Source organism: Schistocerca serialis, chromosome 4, assembly GCF_023864345.2.
Source record: "Schistocerca serialis cubense isolate TAMUIC-IGC-003099 chromosome 4, iqSchSeri2.2, whole genome shotgun sequence".
Taxonomy (NCBI): domain Eukaryota; kingdom Metazoa; phylum Arthropoda; class Insecta; order Orthoptera; family Acrididae; genus Schistocerca; species Schistocerca serialis.
The window spans coordinates 692,175,912-692,199,438 of record NC_064641.1 but is presented as its reverse complement, the minus strand read 5'-3'; the positions used below and the strand labels follow the sequence as shown (position 1 = coordinate 692,199,438).

At 39.4% G+C, this 23,527-nt stretch overlaps 1 protein-coding gene across 1 annotated transcript in view; it reads right to left on the bottom strand.

Annotated features, from left to right (window-relative positions):
• The window catches only part of LOC126474187 (serine-rich adhesin for platelets-like), a 382,843-nt gene that overhangs the window by 47,510 nt on the left and 311,806 nt on the right, over positions 1 to 23,527 (bottom strand). Inside the window, exons 8-10 of the mRNA XM_050101650.1 lie at positions 23,075 to 23,300; positions 13,443 to 13,622; positions 4,694 to 4,816 (exon numbers count right to left, since the gene is read on the bottom strand). Coding sequence (XP_049957607.1) covers positions 4,694 to 4,816; positions 13,443 to 13,622; positions 23,075 to 23,300 — 529 coding nt within the window. The remainder of the gene's footprint in view (positions 1 to 4,693; positions 4,817 to 13,442; positions 13,623 to 23,074; positions 23,301 to 23,527) is intronic.

The window sequence follows — 23,527 nt, the reverse complement described above, 5'->3', positions numbered from 1 at the left end:
ATATTGAAATTTAGGTGTAAGCTGATGTAGCCATAAGTCTTGACGGAAGATCCATTTGAGTACACAGGTGACTGCCATCAATATTCCATCACAGAAGATGAGAATAAGAGTAAACTGAGAGATCAGAACTGGTATTAATGAGAAATTGCAGCTGTCTGGTTTGAAATCAGTAACCATTGCTACTGGTTTCAGTGACTTTTCCCTTGTCACAGGGTGCTCACCACAGCCGAGTTTCAGCTCCAATTTTTTTGTGATACCAACAAATATTCTCCCTGGTGAGTACAAACACTTGTTTCTGCTGGAAGAATGTTGCCATTGTGACACACATGTAGGGTGCTGCATCTGTCGAGCCACAGATTACTTACAACATTTAAGTTACTTATGCTTTCAGAGAAGTTTCTGTCTTGTTGGAGGCAGTTGTCATACTATTGATGGATACATCTTGAATTTTCAGCCAGCAGTTTGAGTGAGAGTATCGAGATCACCAGCACAAACTGTGAGTATTTTCTTTGCATTAGCAGGTGAGTGCAACAACCAAATATTCCACAGAATATCACTGTCAAACACATTGCCTGTGAACATGCAAAGATGATGAAGTAGTTGAGATAGCATGCAGTCACTGTTTTCTGCAGTGTGGGGTAATTTTTCAAATTGCTTAGCTTCAACTAGGCCAAGTGTGTTACAAGTGAATGTTTGATAGAGGTGTGTTTTTCAGTACTTTGAAGTGAAGCTAGGATGTCTTGTACTTCCACAGCCATTTGCTCATTATTTGCAGCCACCACATAACTGTATTTAGTTTTGTTCAAGTTGATGTGGGCCAAGACAAATTGGCTCTCATGTTGGGTGAACCACAGTACTGAATTATCCAGTGGTTTCACCGCAATTGAACTAAGGATCATGTTTGATGCTGGTAAGCCAACACCTGTCATGATATGCATTGATTACATGATGCAGTGGTCACTTTATTCTGCACAGCATCCTTGACACAAAAATTTATGTATGATGCATTTTACTGCTCAGGTGCGAACTCTATTTTTCTGAGTTGTGACGCAATCATTCCGATGCCTCATTCAGAAAGTCAGGATCTTCAAATCTCATGTGTAAACAAAATTTATTTAAACATTTAACTTAACAGTTAATTCCACCTAATAATCACAATCCCAAAGCTGTTGAGAACATTTATATCTATACTTCGTTTTTAGCTCAGAGACAGCATGGAGAATCAGAGTTTACACTTGACACATGAAATATTTAGCAGATGATTCATTGTTCATATCACTGTCCACATGTTGTCCTCTGTCTTTTGCATGTTCATCACTGTATTCATCTTCACTCACTGTCACATTGTCAGGAGGTGCTGGTACCAGTAATTCTTCACTACAGTGCACACAGAAGTCTTACAGAAGATGGGGAATTTGGTTATTGCACAACTGTTTTGTGTTGTTTTTGTTGATGATTCCAAATATTTCTGTCAGACAGAAAGAACTGTCTGTAGTGAGATTTATTGGTTCTCTCCAAATCACTGAAATAGCAACGATCATGTGATGTGATCTTCTTAACCAGTCTGCCAGAAATTTAACACTCATCAAAGAGTGTATGTGGAAGTCTCATTTCTTTTCTTGGCCACCAACCTTACATCAAAAATTAATTTTGTAGCTCTTATTTGCTACAAAATTAAGTTTCTATTTCAAAACTAACTCTCCTCAGATGTAACAAATATAATTTATTCTGCTTACAGAGGTACATAGCATTTCTTTTGAATTAATAAAAACCAAGTTTGTTCACGAACTTAGAATAACAAACAGTCACTTACTACAATTGTTGTTATAACTCTAAATACAGAGTCACAAGTGGCAACTAATGTAACGCAACACAATCTGACACACTGCAGCATGACTATTCGGCAATGTTGCTAAACCTCTGTCATTTCCGGGAAGTTTCTTTCTGAACCAAGGGTCACACATGAGAATTCCTTGTAAGTAATTCAACCAATTTTAGAGAAGACATCGGCAGTACAACTAAACCAAACCACAGAAGAATACCCAAAGTCTGATGTTTTCAAGAATTATGATACACAGAGCAAAGCATGTCAAAGAACTTTGGTCTGATGGATAAAAACTGATTTAATTTTCAATCACAGGTCCCATAACTGCGATAAGACATGACAAAAATGCTGTCTATCAGTGTTAAAGGTGTCTTGTCTTTGTCAGATGTTATCATACATTATGAATGACTGCAGAGGGTATTTACTATGTTTTACTTAAGTCCTGAAGTTGTGATGCCTCTGTCACAAATTACATTCTAGTGTGAGCCAGTTGGTGAACCCACAGATCCACTGCTCTGGTGGCACCACTGCTCTGGTGGCACTATAACAATGTCATGATAAATTTCTCCCACAAAACAACTGTGTCCAAAATTTCTACCAGTAATACACTAAAATTGTTTCTTTTTGGTAACTATATCTACAGCATATAAACATTTTTAGTGAAAATGATGCTCTTACCTGTATTAACACAGTTTCTAACAGTAACTGGTAAATTCAAGCAATGTTAAATGTCTTTGTTCTTAACTGTAGGTGTATATGTTATGAGAAGGAAAGTTGCTACTCACCATATTGCAGAGATGCTGAGTTGCAGATAGGCACAACAAAAAGACTCTCACAATCATAGCTTTTGGCTTCATCAGCAATAGACACACACACACACACACACACACACACACACACACACACACACACACGTGTGTGTGTGTGTGTGTGTCTATTGTTGACGAAGGCCTTAATGGCCAAAAGGTATAATTGTGTGAGTCTTTTTGTTGAGCCTATCTGCGACTCAGCATCTCTGTTTTATGGTGAGCAGCAACTTCCCTTCTCATAGTTATAAGATATGTGATTATCAGTGTGTCTCATCATAACAAAGAAAATGCATGCCATGATATTGGATACTCACATTGGTCTCTCTGCCTTTACTGTATAAACACAATCAAGGACAATTCAGGTGCATACTACTGCTCAGTTTCTTGATCAAATTTATGCACTGAAGTTGCATCAACAGTTACAATGCTGAATACTCGCTTTGCCATGCTAGAGTTACAGCTGTGCAAGAATTGCTTGATTTTTCTGGTAATGGGTAGGGTACTACAGAATTGAGGGACCACAAATTTTCATGCCATTGCAACTCTCAAGTAAGAAGTTGGAATAACTTACAATCAGATTCCAAGAATACACTTTTGGCAGCTGCAGTGAACAAAATGAAAATGCAATATTCAGTCTAAACAATGGAATAAATGGCATTAGCTGCCATTGGGTATTGATTTAAACCAATGAAGAAAGCTGAAAATTTGTGGCAGACCGGGCTTTGAACTGCTGTTTCTTGCTTACTAGGTGGATGCACTGACCACTGTGCCCTCTGGACACAGTGATCATCACAACTGCACAGACTACCTTAGCATGCCCCTTGCCTATTATTCTCATTACATGCAGAATTTTGCCAATTCCTGTAAGAATCCAATTGTGGTGTGTATCCACAATGAAGTGATCATTGGTCATCCTTGCCTTAATTATATACACAGTATCTGTCTTTCCCCAGTGATTTAGATCAATATGCACTGGCAACTAATGTCATTAATTCCTTTCTACCTTGATTCATAGTGGCTGCAGGATTAAAATGGCGTTGGTTTCAATTTGTTGAATCAAAAACAGAATGGTCAACAAAAGAAGACAAGTGCCCTCCCTGTCATGTGATACATTAGGAGTAAAGGTAACAACTCATCAAATAGTAAAAGAGTTGAGTTGTGGAAAGGTGCATAAATCAGACTGAAAATTATTTTCTTCATAACTGGCTCCACACCATCATGTTCTGGTCAAACAGTGACAAAAGGTCTTCATTCAACAAGACTGGAAACTTTGCTAACTTCCAGACAAATCCTTCTGAATGCACAGTGCATTCAGCTGGTAAAATGTAACCAGCCATAAAGCAATCTCAAAAAACAATTCATCCTCGAACTAGCAAAGTTTTCAATATTGTTTAGTGTCTTTTGCTGTCTCTGTGTCTCCACTATTTGGTGAATTTCTAAATTTACTGCTAAAAACGTGTTTTGTAATTATTACAGTCTGAAACTTGTGAAGAGAGCAATGTCAGCTCATATAAGGTTCACCTTTTTGATATTTTAGTGTGAAGCACATAATGACACTTAGCACCCACACCTATCTAATCCACTGTTTCCTGAAAGCTTCAGTAAATCTAAAAATACATAACACCATGACCATATTTTGTTAACTCTTCTTTTCCCACTTACATTGATGGGCTTAACAAAGCATTCATTGTCTGTAAATATGCGGAAAGTCTTATCCTCGTAGAGTAATGCTAGCACTCAAATAGTGTGTTATGCTATATAATCTGCTATTTTCATAACAATGTGTGTACAAACAATTTTTATTTAACTCTCTCAAGTAATGAATACCCTTCAAAATCATCAAGAATATACTACCAATCACAGAAATTCTTTTATAATTTGAGTGAAAGGCACACTCCTCCACCTCTCTCCTGATCTCTGTCTATTCCATTATGAGACTGAACTAGTATGATTTACCTTGACATTGCTCTTAGTTTAGGCAACATTTCTTTATGAAATTCCTAGATTATTAGTAATTTTTTTAAAAACATGAATTGCATATACACTCTAGTAATAATACCTGTAATCGCCGCTGTAGTTCTTCACTAATAGCACTAGACAGGCTGGTGGCACTCATATTACTACTCAGACTGGCACATGAGCTACTTGAAGTGCTCTTCTTTAAAAGTGGCTGACACCTGACCTGTAAAATTAGAACAATGTAGAATAATACTCACAATAGTTTGTTGCCAGTGCTCTATAATCATTGCAAACATTGTATAGACCATGAACAAGATGTCCCATCCACTCCACCCCCCACCCCCAGGTTTATGAAGCCAAGTTCAGGATGGATGTCATTGAAATAATTTTAAATACACAAAAATGCATAACAATAATGTTCACCAAATGAATTTACTGTCATGATATAAATTTGAAAGGATATACAAATTTGAATATGGTGCATGTCTGAAGAGCATTGAGCCCCATGTATGACTCAGACGTGATTTAGAAAAAATCCCATCCCCACAGCGCAGTCTGGATCGGTTTTGAGATTTTCAACCTTCTCACTAATTAACAGATCTTGAACATTTGAATGATGTGTTCTGCTTTAAATGGAAGAATAAGATCACATGAAAGTGTACTTACTTGCAGACAAATGAGGGTTTGGTAAAAAAATGTGAATGCACAGAAATTCTTAATCAAAATAAAACTTATCTAATGCTTGGTGAAAATCATGTACTGTAGACTTATGCACAAAACCTATACTATCATTTACATGATGTGATGTGGATGAAATAAAGAAAACCCAAATCAAGATGTCACCAAATGAGACATAATGGAAAATACCCTGATTATAAATTTTCATTTATATTGCTGAGCTGCTGTATTTACAATAATGAATAAATATGAATGGAAATAACCATTTTTTCCATGCATTTGATTAAGTTAGAAGACAAATATTTTTTTAACAAGTGGGGATGATTTTCAAGAGGTGGGCATTTAGTCATTCATTCATCATGTTGTGTGGATTCTATCAATAAGGAGAACCTACAGGATGTGGAAAGAGCAAAAGTCTACATTAACAAAAGTCAAGCAAAACACAGATACACTGTATGAACAATAAACTAACAATATAGTACTTAATACTATTTGTGCTTATGCCAGCTAAATACAATTAAAAAATCAGAAGGGAAGATACTACTTAGAAAAAGATACTGCTTCCTCAGTAATATCAAACAGCTGCTGTTTATCTTACATCAGAAGCTTAATATTTACTTCATTGTGATGCTGTTTTTCAAATAAAATTATTATCTACATTTGTAGCAATACAGACCTGTTCACAATACACTACTACTTCTCAAGTAGCTTTGAAACTGAACATTGCAACTTGTCGGTAGTTAACAGAAATTTTCAATTGTTGAAGCTAAATAATCAGATAATTTGTGGAAAGCTTTAAGTTGCTTTTAAACTTGCTGGGATTCCAAAAGTCTTGCTCTTGTATATTGGTGCTTTCTGAATATATTTGCACCAAAGTACTTCTACAGGAACACTATTTTTGTGTTTTGTATTGTGATTGTGGAAATCACAATTCAGCTGAAATGGTTTTTTTTATTATCAGCAACAAAAATTATGGAATGGATATACTGAGAAGTGAGTGTAAGGATTCCAGGTCTTACTTTATGATAGATGGGTGCTTTCTGAATATATTTGCACCTAAGTACATCTACAGGAACATAACTTTTCTGTCTTATATTATGATTGTGGAAATAACAGTTCAGCTTAAATGATTTTCATTTATTATCAGCAACAAAAATTATGGAGTGTATTACTGGAAGTGAGTGTAAGGATTCCACTTCCTTCATGTTACGTGGTTATCTACTTTGTGCAACATTCCTATTGCTTGCTTCTACTGAAGAAATACTTTATTTACTTTAGTTACACTGTACCAGGAGAAAACAATGTAAAACATCGGGGAGTGAAACACGTAAGAGTAGCCAATACCTTGTCTTTAGTCAACACAATGAGCAAGACTCTTAAAAGCAAAACATACAGAATTGAACTTCTTGATTAGTTAAACTATGTGCTGACTTCATTTCAACTTACTATCCACATGGACTTCAAAGAATCTTACACAGTGTTTCATTTAGTGTATGGTCATTAATGTGTACTTCTGGTTCTAGACCTTTTGTACTTGTTTGAAACTGTAGAATATCAGTCTTTGTGTGGTTAAGACTCAAGCTCTTTGCTTTGAACCAGTTTTAGACCCATACACCTTCTCATCTGAGCAATATGTGGTAAGGCTCTTTGGACCTTGCTTGTATCAGCAGTAAACATTACAGTTTTTGAGCTGTACCAAAGGCATTGGATGATTATTTATGTAGGTTAAGAAAAAGAACAGACCAAGCACCAATATTTATTGGGCCTCACATGCTATGTTCCCCCATTCAAACTTACAGTTTCATACGTGTGATATGATCTGTCATCATGAATTTATGCTTTCTGTTATGAAGATAAGTTTCTTCCAGTTCAAGAGGAATGTCATAACTTTTTTATGGTAGCCAAAGTGTGAGGCAAGTAGTAAATTTTGCTCAGAAAAATGAGCCAATGTTCTATTACAAGTCACTCTCTCAAAAACTTTTGAAAGATTGAAAGGAGTGAAATGAGACTGTAATTAGAGGTGATTTGCTTATCCCCATTTCACTCGTAACTGTAAGTGCAATATATTTAAGTCTTTGAGGAAATATACACTAAAATCATATTTCAGTGGTGATGGAGACATCTATTATTATTAAAATTCTTATTTAAATGGTTTATGGTTGAGCTCAAACAAATAAAATTGAAAAAGGAAATTACTACTCCTAACTGACACTGGGTATATTCAAATCATAAGAGGATGCAGTAGTTCATCCATAAACCCATTGACGAAACTATATTGTCAATATTACATCATTATCTGAAAATTTGGTTCTCTCAATGTGCTTATGAGCTACCTTCTAGTTTCTTGTCTGAAGACAGACAGTGATGAGCGAAATCAATAATCTCGTTTAGAAGTTTTATGCACTTGTGTCAGATGATCAAATAATTTCATATCCTTGATTCTGCTCAGTTTTACCCATGCTTGCTCTAGGGGGAAACAATAAGCAAAGAGCTGTAGGAATATGTTTAAGAATGACTTAATATATGACTTGTAAAAATCTCCCCAAGACTCATCCTATAATTTTTCTCTCAACAGTATAATTACGTTGTTGTTTGTGGCTATTGATATAATACTTCTTTTCTATAATTTGATGTAATTAGTCAGCATATTTTATTACAAACATTTTATGTCACAGTCAGATAAAACATTGTTCAGTTCTCGGTGTAAATCTTCTGTCTTCGGCAATCCGTCGGGAGCGCGCCTGTCAACGTCCTCCGCCGTGGACGCAAAAAGAAGGTTTACACCGAGAACCGAACACGGCTGCTGGGGGCAACCGCCATCCCCACCACAGCATGCACACCGCTGGTCCACCACAGCCACCAGAGGTCCAGTGGAGGGGGGCGACCGTGCATATAAATAGCCCGCTCTCCACGAATCTTGACACTTCACCAGAACATGGGTAGCATGACACTTCCAGAAACGTCGTGAGATATCAACGCTATTACCCGGCTGGAGACCCGAGAAACCTTCATCAATAGTTACTCCGGGAAAGCCTACAGTCACATATATGACACCTCTATGGGGAGGTAATAGTCTGCAGCTTAAAACGGCTGCAGAAAGAACGCACCAGGAAAGCGAAACTTGTCAGCACACTGGCTTTCCTACAACGCTGTCAAGATGGGAACATCTTGCCAAGGTTTGCGGTGATTCGACATCCAGTAAAATCTAAGAAGACCGACCGGACATTACGACGAGCAGGCATGGCCTTAGTAAGGGAGCGCATTCATTTCACTCGGAAAGGACTTGATAGGAATGCGCACACTCTCTGTGTGGAATGGGCTGACTGCAGCACGTACTCCAACAGTGAGAAACAAAAACGGGGCTCTACATCTAAACAAATCGGCAAACTCGGCAGACTAGCCGGGACTCAGACGACAAAAAAGGAGATGAATGTCACCAGAGCCGCGGTCAATTTGACTGGAAAAGAACTGGACACTGCCACAATAGCAGTCCTCAATAAAAGGACTGAATTTTGCCCCCCGTCCCCAGAACGACCCCAAAACAAGACATTATCAGCGGCATGGAAGAAGCAATACGAGGGCTTCCAAAGGAAGAAGCAGAGGAAGTCAGACGGGAAACTTGCAGAATAATCAACAGATCTCGATTACCTAAAAATAACATACCTGCAGAAGAATGAGCAGCTCTCCTGTGCCTAAGAGATGACCCTGATATAACAATCCTACCAGCGGACAAAGGGAACCCTACAGTGCTATTAAGTACTGCCGAGTACCGGCAGAAAATAAACCTTCTGCTACAAGACGAGGCCTACAAGAGGCTGAAGAGGGATCCAACCCCGACGATGAGTAGAAAGACGATAGCTCTGCTGAAGAAATCTGACCTACCTGAGCTAATGAAGAACCGGCTGTGCCCCAGAGCGCCAGCGATACCACACCTCTATGGACTCCCCAAGATCCATAAGGAAGGGATACCTCTGAGACCAACTGTGGACTCCATCAATTCTCACAGTTACAAACTTGCTAAATACCTAGCGACACTGCTCAGAGCCCTTGTGGGACACTGCAGCCACCATGTGAGAAACTCAGCCGAATTCATAAAAATACTCAGGGACTTGCGACTACACAGGGGGGACCTATTTGTGAGCTTCGATGTGACGTCGCTCTTCACGAAAGTGCCCCTTCAACTACTCCTTGGCACTTTTAGCCCAGCACTTTGAACCACAAACAGTCAGCCTCTTCGAACACGCACTAACAACCACCTACTTTCAGTGCAATGATGAATTCTTCAAGCAGATCGACGGTGTGGCCATGGGCACCCATTGGCTCCTGCGATTGCAAACCTGTATATGGAACATTTTGAGGAGGTGGCCCTTCAAACTGCCAGACAGAAACCGAAGCACTTCTTCTGCTATGTCGACGACACTTTGGTTGTGTGGGGACACGGCAAACAGGCACTAGATGAGTTTCTTGAACACCTGAACAGCATTTACAATGGAAATGGACGAAAATGGATGCCTCCCCTTCCATGATATTTTAATTAAGAGGGAGGCAGATGGTTCACTAGGCCATGCAGTACATAGGAAGAAGACACACACAGACCTATACCTTCATGCAACAAGCTGCCGCCATCCAGCACAAAGACAAACACTACTGACCACCCTGGTACATAGGGCGCACACCGTCTGTGACAAAGAGAGCCTACCATCTGAGCTGAAACACCTGAGGGAAGTCTTTCACCAAAATGGCTACAGTGAAACGCAGATCAACAGGGCGCTTAAAAGGAAGAAGGAAGCAGTGAGAACCCCAGAAGAAGATGATGATGAAGAAGAAGAAGAAGAAGACAAACGACTGGCATTCCTTCCGTACGTGGGTCCGCTCTCGGCCAAAATTGCACGACTTCTGGGCAAATGCAATATCAAAACCATTCTCCGACCACCACCGAAGACGAGGGAGCTCCTAGGTTCTGCCAAAGATGCGCTGAACCTTAACACACCAGGAGTGTACAGCATACCATGCAAATGTGAAAAACAATACATTGGGCAAACACAGTGCTGCATATCTAAATGCTGCGAAGAACGTATCAGATGTGTGCGACCAGGTCACACAGAAAAATCAGCCATAACAGAACACAGCGTAAATGAAGAACACACCTTCAACTTCGAAAACACGAAGGTACTGCGCCGAGCATCTGACTTCTGGGAAAGTGTTATCAAAGAATCCACAGAAATAAGGATTCGCGACAATCTGGTCAACAGAGATGAGGGATACCAACTCAGTGCAGCATGGAACCCTGCGATAGCGGCAATCCGTCGGGAGCACGCCCGTCAACGTCCTCCGCCGCGGACGCAGACAGAAGGCTTACACCGAGAACCGAACACAGTCGCTGGAGGCGACTGCCATCCGCACCACCGTGTGCATGCCGCTGGTCCACTGCAGCCATCAGGTCCAGTGGAGGGGGGCGACCACACATATAAATAGCCCGCTGTCCACGAATCTCGACACACAAGATGGTTAGTATGACACTTCCCAAAACGTTGCGAGATATCAACGCTATCACCCAGCTGGAGACCCGAGAAACTTTCATCAACAAGTTTTCAGTTAAGGGGAAACTAATGGAGGCATGTAAATTATCAGTAGCACTAGCTGGCATGTTTTCTACGCCAGAATTATGGCACAGCATTCAAAGAACTGTTCAGTACAGTAACAAGTAACCGTAAGGGACAGGGACTTGTTCAATTCAGGGGATATATGCAGACAGGGAAAAAAATTCCATATTTCCCAGTTAAAAATACACTTTTTTTGGTGAAAATACACATTTTTCTGGCTGAAAATACACTTTCTCTGTGTTAAGTGACAGTGTACTTGACCTCAGAACTATAAAACTTACCAGTCCTTTGAATGGTAAATGTTTTATACATCAGCGTAGAACTTCTTGGCACTTTAGGAATCAAAACCCAGCAAAAAAAAAAAAAAAAAAATGCATTTTGGAAAGATCTTTGATAGCCAGCAACATTAATGCTGTATATTTTCATGTTACAAAAGTATAAATACAAATTCCACCAAACACAGCATGTTAGTTTCCGAAGCAGTGAAATCGAGTTTGCGATATGCATTTGTCAGCCAATCATAGCTCACGTCATGTTACCTCACCAGCAAATAACAGCAGATACTCAGAGCATTGGACAAGTGATGCAGTCAGCCAATACTAACATCGCTGTTAAGTAGTGCAAACACGCAAGCAGGAAAAATTCATAGTTTGAATTAATGCACATATAGTATGGTTACAAGAAAAGAAAAGCTTTCACATACAATATTGGTCTTTTTTGGTTGTGTTACCCTTTAAGGTACATCAAACGCAAATATGCCAATAAAATTTTAAATGATGATCTAAATGTCTGGCCTTCTGGGCCCTAAATTTTTCTAAGTGGCTGGTCTTCAAAGTGTTACGCTTTGAATGAGAGTCAAATGCTCTGTATTTAAGAAATTCATCACACATTCAGAAGGGTAACACAATTCATCTTGTGTAAAAGGAAATTTACTTTGAAAGTAATGTCTTTCAAACCACTATTCATAAAATTTTCCAATGGCCTGTTAGAAAATGTGAACAATTATGACACCATGTTCATCAAAACTGTTCTGAAGTAGTGGGCTAAAGTAAAATTCTTTATTGGAGTATCAGTTCTTACGATTTGAAACTACAAAAATTTAATTTGAAACTAAAACTACGAAAAATTCCTAGAATTTTAAAAAATTCTAGGGTTTTTCCCAGTTTTATCCCAGATGAAAAGATTACCGGGTTTCGCCCAGGTTTCCTGGGGTGTATACACCCTGTCAATTGCACTGATTTGCATATAATTTTCCAAAACCCACAACACAACTGCCTTTCACTTTTCTATGGATATTAGGGAGCATCCTTCTTACTGATGAGGGTTCTGAGATTTTGAAGGATGGTACTGAACAAGTGTTCTTTAATATACGTGACACTGTCCTTGCTGCAGTATGGCATTGTGCTAATAGCTGTTTGGAATAACTATATTTGCTCTGCAGTTATATTTTTTTGGGCTAATTTCCCTTAAAAATGCCTAGGAAAAATAATTGGAAAGCACTTAAATGGGATGGATACTGCATTGGTCAGACTGGACACACTTGATAATTAGCCCCTTAATAACCTCTTATCACAAGCATTTAGATGCAATCTATGCTGTGTGTGATACAACAGTCTTGCATCAGTCACACCATCACTCCAGAGCTATTTTTGAAGCTCTGAATTAAAATGTTTCACAACTGTTCATTCAGGACTTATCATACCACTCACAGATTGACATGATCTTCACATTAGTGAGAGAAGTATTCTCAATATCATGTATGATGTCATCCTCAATTGTATAACTGAAGTTACAGTCCACACTGGTGTTTGCACCACCAGTTAGTATGTTTTTGTTTTCTACATCCTGAGCTCTGTACTTGACTCCAAAATGCTAGTTATCTGATAACCTTCTCCCAAATTACTCTGCACCAGTCCTAACAGTTCCCTCCCATGACTACTACCCAACAATAAAGCCTTCTTGGTATTCTGGACACCTTTCTGTCTAGCCTTAGCTTGCATCTAATGGCCTTTACTGTTGAATAATATCTGAAATTGATGTGTTGTTCATATGCTTTTGTTGCTGGCCTTCAAAGTACTGAAACTATTGAAGATAGCTTGACTGAATGTATCCGACTTGCAACATCTCCTAAACCTTTTCACTAATTTCAAGGCTTGATTGTAATCCTGTCCTCTAATTTAGCTCTAATATTACTACTGCAAACTGCAACTGTGCTATCTGTTCTTGTGCTGTTCCCAAATCAGCTCAAAGTTTCACAAGTAGCTACTCTTCTTTCAGTATTATATGGTGTTGGTGACAATCACTGCATTTCCAAGAAAGGCCAGCATAATTCATCATGAAGATTGTATTCCAACATCCTGGATGCCAATAACACTGACAGTTCTCACCATGATTCCTATTCCTGGCAATCCTGAACATTTGTACACTTATCCATTTTGCTTCAAGTGTTTGATTAAAAATCTATTCTAAGGCTTATGAAGTGACTTTTTAATTCCCACAGCTCAATACAAAACACGGTCTTTCACATAAGTAACTGTCAAGAGACATAGCTTCGTAAAAAAAGCTTACCGTGTCACTTAGCAACAGTGGTGCTACTGGTGGGGCAGGTGGTGGTGGGCATATGGGCACTTGCTCTGTATCTTCATCAGGTGTTTCACTTTGATGGACTTCAACAATGACTGTTGTTACATCCTGATGCTGCTGCTGCAATTCTCTCCCAGCACATCTCTTTGCTGTAAGCTCAGTTCCCTGCAGTAGGCAAAGACTTCAAGTTATAACCTCTAGACAATGATATGTTCTGGCTGTTCATCTTAGTATAACAGTGAATTTTACATCATGAAATCAAGAGAACTCGATAGTCTGAGGACAATATCTTGTATAAAGTGGCAACAACAACATTTGTAAAATAATAAATCAAGGCACTGGTATTACTATTGTAATAAAAAAAACTCTGTTGCAGCAACTCTACTGAAAAATGTTTTGCTGGATGGAGAAACAATGGTGAATGTCCAAATAATTACTTGATTTAATGTTGTGTTGCATTTGAAACACCTGAGCTTTGCACAACACACACTTCAAACCATACAAACATTTCTATATAAGGAATGCTAAATCCTTGCTATATGCATTTCTTGCCTGCACCAACCTGAAGATTTATTAACTCAAACAGTTTACAAGAATGAAACTTAATACTACACATGTTTCAATAAAATGATATTAATGTATAAAATGCATGTTTGAACCACCAGCTGTTTTTATTTTAAGCCCAAATATCTACCAGTTTCAGTCTTGGACTATCTTCACGGATGAGTGTTACAATGTTTTAAGCCACCACATTGCATTATTCATTACTTATAATGTGCAGTGCATGCCATGAATGTAAATACATGACAAATGACTTTAAAAGCAAACATACGAATACTAAATGCATACAGAGCAGCGCTCAGTACTGGAACCGGTAGATATTTGGGTTTAAATTAAAAACAGCTGATGGTTTAAATACGCATTTAATACATTACTTAATGGATGTTGACAGTCACCTTCCAAAAATGTTTAAAATGACTCACATTTAAGTGTTATGAAATAGTCTTAACATTAACTTTACTATTAAGCAAAACTTCCATTTCAGATAATAACAACAACCTCTACTAATTAAATTAGTATCCATATTTAAAGGATCTCATGTAATATTGTTCATATATTACTTTCCTTGTACCAATATTGTTGACAATATAAATTCTACCAAGTGTCCACAGCACATAACCAAATTTGTATCTGTATGTAAAATTTCACATATAGAAAAAACATGCAGTATTACTGCATTGCTTGATTTTTTTTAAATTGCATATACAACTCTTGTAAATAACTTAATTCACAGAGCCAAATAAAAATAAAATCAACTCCAAAATAAAGATCCTGGGGGACACAATCATGTTGTTTATCATTGTTACTATGTGAAGTTCAATTTATTATAGAAAGCAAAACAGAAACAGATTTGCATTCCAGTAATTTGCAATAATTATTAACATTGATTGGAATGAATAAACTCAGTTAAAAAAATTCAGTTGATGGTTCTGCTAGAACCAACACTCACTGAATCTCATGAATTTTCCATAAAAAAAAAGGAGCTTCATTTCTCATTATAGGGGCTAACGTTGAAGTAACCTGCACATGTAATCCAACTAAAATGTTTGATACTGGAATATATCTATACTATGCAAACCATGCAAGGTGCAGGTCAAAGGGTACATCCCACTGTAGCAGTTATTACTGTTTCTTCCTGTTCCATTCACCTAGAAAGCACAAGAAGAATGATTGTTTGAACATCTCTGTGTGTGCAGTAATTATTCCAATCTTATCCTCAGAATCTGCATGTAAGTGATATGTAGGGGTTGTAGTATATTCCTAGAGTAATCATTCAAAGCTGGTTCTTGAACTTTGTTAATAGACTTTCTCATGATAGTTAATGTCTGTCTTCAAGAGTCTGCCAGTTCAGTTACTTCAGTATCTCTGTGACACTCTCCCCCAGATTAAACAAACCTGTGACCATTCAGGCTGCCCTTCTCTGTATAGGTTCAATATCCCCGGTTAGTCCTACCTGGTACTTAAGTAACATTTTAGAACCAGTCGCACAGCTGATTTGAAAGCAATCTCTTTTGTAAACTGATTACATTTCCCCAGTATTTTCCAATAAACCAAAGTCTGCTATGACTGAACCTATGTGGTCATTCCATTTCATATCCCTAAAAAGTGTTACACCCAGGTATTTGTTTGAGATGGCTAATTCCAACAGAGACTAATTGATATTATAGTCATAGGATACTATGTTTTTTCACTTTTTGCAGTTCAAAACTTTACATTTATGAACATTTGGAGCAAACTGTCAATCTCTGCACCACGTTGAAATCTTATCAAGATATGGCTGAATCTTCATGCAGCTCTCTCAGACAGTAATTTATTATAGCTAATTGCACCATCTGCAAAATGTTTGCTTTTACTACTAATATTGTCTGCAAGGTCATTAATATACAACATGAATAGCAAAAGTTCCAACACACTTCCCTGGGGCACACCAAAAGTTACTTCTACATCAATGATGACTCTCCATCCGAGATAACATGCTGTGTCCTCCCTGCTGAAAAGTCCCCAATTCAGTCACAAATTTCACTTGATACCCCTTATGATCATACTTTAGAGAATAAGCATAAGCATGGTACAGAGTCAGAACCTTTTCAAAAATCAAGAAACACTGCATCTACCTGGTTGCCTTGATCCAAAGCTTTCAGTACGTCATGTGAGAATAGTGTGAGTTGGTTTTCACATGATCGGTGTTTTTGAAATCCATGCTGGATGGGACTGAGAAGGTCATTGTGTTCAAGATATCTCATGACATTTGAGCTCAAAATATGTTCTAAGATTCTACAACAAATTGATGTCCAGGATATTGGACTGTAGTTTTGTGGATCACTTCTACAACCCTTCCGTGGACAGGTGTGACCTGTGCATTTTTTGAAGAACTGGGCACGGTTTTTTGCTCGAGGGATCTACAATAGACTATAGTTAGAAGAGGGGCTAACTCAGTTACAAATTCAGTGTAGAATCTGACATGGATACCATTGGGGCCTGGAGCTTTGTTCAGTTTTTACAATTTCGGGTGTTTCTTAACACCACTGACACTAATAGTTATTTCATACACCTTTTCCATTGTATGAGGATTAAATTGGGGCAATTCTCCTTGGTTTTCATTAGTAAAGGAACATTTGAAAACAAAGTTAAGCATTTCAGCTTTTGTTTTCCTACCCTCAATTTCAGTTCCTGTCTCATTCACTAGGGACTGGACACTAACTTTGGTGCCCCTAACAGCTTTTATACATGACCAGAACTTCTTTAGATTTTGTGAAATGTCATTTGACAATATTCTGCTATAGTAGTCATTGAATACATCATGCATTGCTCTCAAGACAGCCAAACATGTTTAATTCAGCCTATCTATCTACAGCCCTGTGCTTTGTTTTACATCTATTTTACAGTAATTTCTGTTTCTTTAGAAGTTTCTTTGCAGTGGCTGCATATCATGGAGGTTTCATCCCATTATGAACTGTTCTACTGGATACATATCTACCCAGTGCATGAACAACTATTCTTTTAAACTTGAGCGATAGTTCCTGTACATGCTCCTGACCTGTGCTGAAAGTTTCAAGTTCTTCACTATGACACTACTGGTGACAGCAACTACACTTTTCCTCAAATGTGACACTCAATACCATTTGTTTATACACATCACTCTGTAGCCTACTATTAGTTTGCACACTGAATGTTATTTAACATATTACAACCTTTGAGCTTTGAAAAGTACACAAAGTATTGTTATGGTTATAAGTAATAAATGTTGCTCTGTCAGTCCCAATTTGTGTCACAATCTTTTCAAGTTTCCACTGCATTGAAGAATTAGCACTGACATTGTTGCTTTTCGCTGTTTTAAAATACACAAATGCTTTTGCTTAGCCTTTAACAGTCACTTCTTTTATGCAACTGTATATCAGTTTGGTTGGATTCAGGGTGCAGTAGTATTGAGGTACTCATACAACAAGAACCACCTATTCTTTTAAAATTTGGTCAACAGTGTTCACAAACTTACGTACATTTGTGTCAACTAGCATTTCTTGCTTGGTAATGTCTTCTGTCACTGAGATATTGTTTTCTCTCTAGCACAACAATATATTTTCTTTTCTGGAAACAATGGTGAGGCTTTACTTACTTAAACTGTGAGATTGGAGCACTGTTAGGTACAACAATGTATACGAGGGGGGACCCAAAAGAAACCGGACTCCGAGGGCACTGCCACTCATAGATGTAGTGCAGGGTTCTCATGCTAGATGGTGTTAGTAGAGACCTTCATGAAACAGCTATGCAGACGGCGTCAGTGTAGAGCTGAACGTGCAAGTGTGGTATTATGTTTCTCTGACTGTTGGCGGGTTACCTTTGTGAAGTCGTTATGGCAACTTTAAAAGAACAAAAAGTGTGTGTGAAATTTTGTTTCCTGCTTAAAAAAAACTGCAACAGAGACACACCAAATGCTTCAGGAAGCTTTCCAGGAGGACGCTATGAGCCGCACACAGGTTTTCAAGTGGCTTGGGCACTTTAAACGTGGTGAGGTGTGTGTTGAAGACCAAACTCGTTCTGGACACCCTTCAACATCGTGAAATGAGGAGAACATTGAAAAGGTCCACCAAAAGATCAATGAGGATCGTCGCCAAACGATCGACCAAATTTCAGCAGAGACAGGAATCAGTTGGAGTTCGTGCCAGCGGATTTTGAGTGAGGATTTGCACATGAGACGTGTTGCTGCTAAATTTGTTCCATGCCCTCTCACACAGGAGCAAAAAACCATCCACATGAATGTGTGTCAGGACTTGAAAACAGAGATTGCACGTGATCCAAACTTCTTGAACAAAGTCATTACAGGGGATGAGAGTTGGTGTTATGGGTATGACCCAGAAACCAAGCAAGCATCAAGCCAGTGGAGGACTCCCAACTCTCCCAGACCAAAAAAAGGCAAGGCAAGTGAGGTCAAATGTGAAGACGATGATCATTGTCTTTTTTGATGTTCGTGGAATTGTGCATCGGGAATTCATACCCCCTGGACAGACTGTTAACCAGCACTTTTACTTGGCTGAGGAGAAAATGCCCAGAACTTTGGCAGTCAGGTGACTGGTTTCTGCATCACGACAATGCTCCAGCACACATGGCCTTACGAGTGACCCACTATTTGGCATCTCAGAGGTGGTCTGTCGTTCCCCACGCTCTGTATTCAGCGGAACTAGCCCCGTGCAACTTTTTCCTATTTTCACGAAGGAAAAAAACGCTAATAGGGAAGCATCATGATGATGTGGAGGTGGTAAAAACAGCTTCGCAAAGGGCACTGGACAATATCAAACTTGAAGAGTTCCAAACATGCTTCCAACATGGGAAGAGTGTATCGCATGTAATGGAGAGTATTTTGAAGGTGACTGAAGTAATTTTGTAAAAAGGTTCATTAATAAATTTTTATGACAACAATAAGGTTTCTTTTGGGTCCCCCCTCATATATATCCAAAAGTTCCGGAACACCTGCTGAATGAGCTAATTTCAGTAACACTGCTTTTTTGATACTGACTGATTGCCCAATAAAATTTTGTTAAATTGTAACTCATTATAAATCAATGTTCCAGACATACATTTATTTTAGTGTTCTACAATTGTGAAAGTATTAATTTGTATATTTAATATTAGCAATTAATTTCTTTGATAATCATAAGTTCTTTGTTGTTTATGAATGCATCTGTAGTGTGGTCTGCATCCCAGCTGGTGTTCCTGAGGCAGCCAAGTGTATTAAGTTGTAGCCAGAACCTTTGCTTAATTTGGTGATGATGTGGAAGCCACATCATCTGGGCATTACAGACCAGTTCCAAAAAAGCAATAAGTCTCCATGACACTGAGTAATAGCTCATTGAGGTAAAGTTCTGGTTGTGGATGAACAGAACAACGGAAACAGAAGTGCATTACAAGAGTCTTGATGGTAGAAAACTAAAAGCTGTGGGTGAGGGCCCATGACTGCACCTTTACAATGGTGTCCTGCTGTAGGGGTTCAGCAACACCAGAGGAGCAAAAAATCGTTGGCATACAAGGAGAGTGATACTAAAGACCCTACAGCTGCTGCTAGATGAGTGATGGCTACAAATAAGAGAGGGACACTTATTATAGAGCCCTGCGGGACACCATTCTCTTGGATATGGGGTGGGAGGGAGGGGGGAGGGGGGTACTGTAAGAAGCATCAACTCGAACATGGAAAGTATGGTGTGACAAGAAATTCTGGAAAAAAATTGGAAGTGGGCCACAGAGACCCTACTCATATAATGTAGCAAAGATAAGATGTCACCATGTGAATTTGTAGGTCAAAGAAGCAATAAGGTATTAACCATGGTCACAAGATGTCCAGATGGTAGACTCCAGACAAACCAAATTATGAGCAGTGGAACAACCATGGCGAAAACCATCTTGAGATGGACCCAAAAGGCTCTGAGACTTAAGGAGGCAACACAGCTGCTGGCTCACCATGCATCTGAGCAACTTACAGAGAACATTAGTGAGACTAATTGGGTTACAGAGAACATTAGTGAGACTAATTTGGCAATAGCTGTCCATTTCTAGGGTATGCTTACCCGGTTTCAATACCGGGATGATGATGATCTCCCACCACTGAAATGGGAGTTCTCCCTTGCTCCAGATACAGTTACAGATGGTAAGAAGATGACATTGACAATCCACTGAGAGGTGCTTGAGTATTTTTTGTGGATGTGGTATGCATAGAGGACCCAAACGTGCAAAGGGGGTGTACATGATCCAATGGTTGAAATGTACTGTTCCCAGCATTCTTCCTTCATTTTATTAAGTGGTGGGTGTGGGCATGGAGCTTTTAAAGGCAACAAGATCCTCAATCAATGGATGCCACTTATGGCACTTTAAAACCTGTCCAGCCTCATCATTTTCTGAGTTCCATCCATTTCTATGGGGGGCATCCCGAAGAACAGGGGGTCACTAAGTTGGCTGCTGATACAATGGCTGCTGTTGGATTCTGGACAGACGCTTCAGTACCTCCGTTTGCAGGGAAGCTCAGAACAACAGTGGAGGTGAAAGCATCCCATTCAGCATTGTGGAGAGCTCATTGACATGGGCATCCACAAGAGTGATGCCAAGGGGGAGACAGGAATATTGGGAAGTGGTGACTACCACACAAGTCATTGTGGACCCTCCAGTGGATGGATGGGAGGGGACCAGGACTGCAGATAGGAAGATCAATGGCCAATTAAGTTCCATGTACCATCATGAAGTGAGTGGCAGCACCATCATTCAAGAGACAGACGTTGAAATCTGCCAGTAAATTTTCAATATCTTTAACACAGCCAGTGACTGTGGTTCCACCCCACAAAGGGCTATGGGCACTGAAGTCACCCACAATTAGGAAGATTAGGTGGAGCTGAGAAACCAATACAGACAGTATGTTCTAAGGAACTTCACCATCGAGAGGGAGATAAACTTTACAAGTGGTAAAATCCTGAAATTCTGTTATCTGAGCAGCCATGGCCTCCAAAGCTGCATGAAGAGGCACAAGTTTGCTATATACAGAATTTGTAACATACGTGCAAACTCCTCCCGACAATCTATCATTACCGGCACAACCCATAAAATATCCTTGGCAGCCATGAGTGGCAGCAGTCTGCAATGCTGGAAACCAAGTTTCCTAAGGGCAATACAAAAAGCAGGGCAGGATCTTAAGAGACGTTTTAGCTCAGCCAGGTGGTGGAAAAAATAACTACAATTTCTCTGGCGAATCATGCTGTCGCTAAGCTGTGAGGATGCGAAGCGACCAAGAACACAGGTTATGTCCCAGGGTCACCTGAGACACATTGTGTGGTGTGATCTGGAGCCTCAGGGACCTCTGTGATTATTTCCATGGCCACAGAATGACAACATGTGGAATCCATGATGTGGGGGTCACCAGAATTTCCTTCATCTTGGGACACTTCTTTTTGTCTTTCTTTTCTTTAGGGGGTTTGGATAACCAGGAGGGCTTCCCTGAATTAGTTTCTGGGACTGAAGAAGATTGTGAAGCCCTACAACAAGCGGACTGTGGCTCCTTCAGTGACTCGCTGGTATCCTGTTGCAGACCAGCAAAAACCTCAGAGGGGAATGTCCTGAAGGACCCCTTCCTGGCGTGAGAAGCCAGGCAAGGGTGACAAGTCTCCACCTGGAGGATGGGGATTGGTGTCCCCAAGGGTGAGGAGTTGTTGCTCCCAAAGTGGGTGTCAGGGAAGCAGAGGAAAGAACCCCCAACCATCATGGGAGAAGACACAGTTGATCGGACCTGAAGGCTTGCTGTAGGATGTGTAATGGAGGAGAATACTGTTGGCACAGAGGGCATTGCCATAATAAGTGCAGCGTACAACATTGTGATGTATGCAGGATGTAGATGCTCCTTTTTCTTGGCCTTTTGGTATGGCAATCTGTCCAGAACCTTATATTCTTGTATTCTTTTTTCTCTTTCTGAAAGAACAGTGCAGTGTGATGAAAAGGGAGAATGGTGATCTCCACAAATGACGGAGATGATGGAAGGATCATACGGAACATTCATGTGGGATGGTCATCCAAAAGGGAGAGGGGTAGTAAGCAGTATGGAGGGGGGGGAGGAGGCTAGGGGAGGGGGAGGGGGAGAGAGAGAGAGAGAGAGAGAGAGAGAGAGAGAGAGAAAGGGGATCAAAGGAGTGGGGAGAGAGAGGAGAGTGATGGTCGTAGGTGGAGAGAGAGGGTTGGTGAAGGAAAGAGAGATAGAATGGTTGCATGTGGGCATTCTCTCTTTCTACCGCCCCCCCCCCCCCCTCCCCCCCCCCCTCCCATTTCATCCATCCCACTCTTTTCTAAACCTCTCCACCCTCTTTTTCCCTCTACATCTCCACCTACCCCTTCCATTTGTGTGTGGATGTGTGTGCGTGTGTGTGTGTGTGTGTGTGTGTGTGTGTGTGTGAGTGCACATGTGTGAATGTGTGTACTTTAGCTAGAAAAAGAGTGAGAACTCTGAAGTTTCTGTGAATACTGTCTCCCATTACATGTCTCTGTGCTTCATGCATCATTCTGATATGGGTTTTTGAGAAGTTAGTAATATATCAAAATAAAATAACGCCATAACATATAGCAGCACTAAGAGGGGAATCTTCTCCCAGGTTTCAGCAAAAGATTTTATTAACTGAAGTGGATATATGCAATTCTGAGGGTAGTTTATAGTTTGCAGAATTATGGTATGAGTTCATATCAGTAGAATAAATATCACTGTAGAACTCTCTGCTCTGGGGGAAAAAAATTATCATAAGTACAATTTATTTAAAGATTATTAACGTTATTAGCATTGTGCGACTTCTTGCTTTCAAGTGCAGAGCTTTTCTTTCAATTAACAGCTCCAAATTTCAACTGACAGAGCTGTGCACTGAGCTTTTGTAAATCATGTCGGATGCAGACTGTTCTTCTTCAGCCAAATTGTAATTGCTATTTATGCTGGAAAGCATTAGATAGAGAAGGTACTTCTGTTTGCAGCCATCATAAACAAAATGAAAATTATGAATCCAAAATTTACATGTCTGTGTTAATATGTATGAAAGATTTGTAATTACATTCTGAGCTATTTTCTCAATGCATGTGGTAATGCCATTCTCGCCAAGATGTATCACTGTGCGTGAACCTGTGATGGAGCACTCATTTACTCGGTTGAGAATTCTTTGGGAATGTTTCTTAATTTCTTCTTCTTCCTTTTCAGCCTGTTCCCATTCATATTCAATTTGTTTCCAGTCTTTGTTTGCTTTTAATCCTGCACTCTGGCTGTTCTGTAAATGGCAGAACCTGCAATAAACAAATACACAGGCTACATAAATATTGTGTGATTTTTACTTTAGAGAATGGATACAACAGGGTGCTTGGTTAATAACACATGAATATATCAACAAATAATTGCACAAGAAAGCATTTAATTAAAGAAAGATAAAATAGAAGAATATAAAAGAGAAATAAAAATAAAACAACAATGACAACATTACAAGTGCTGTAAAATATTAATGAGAATAAAAAAT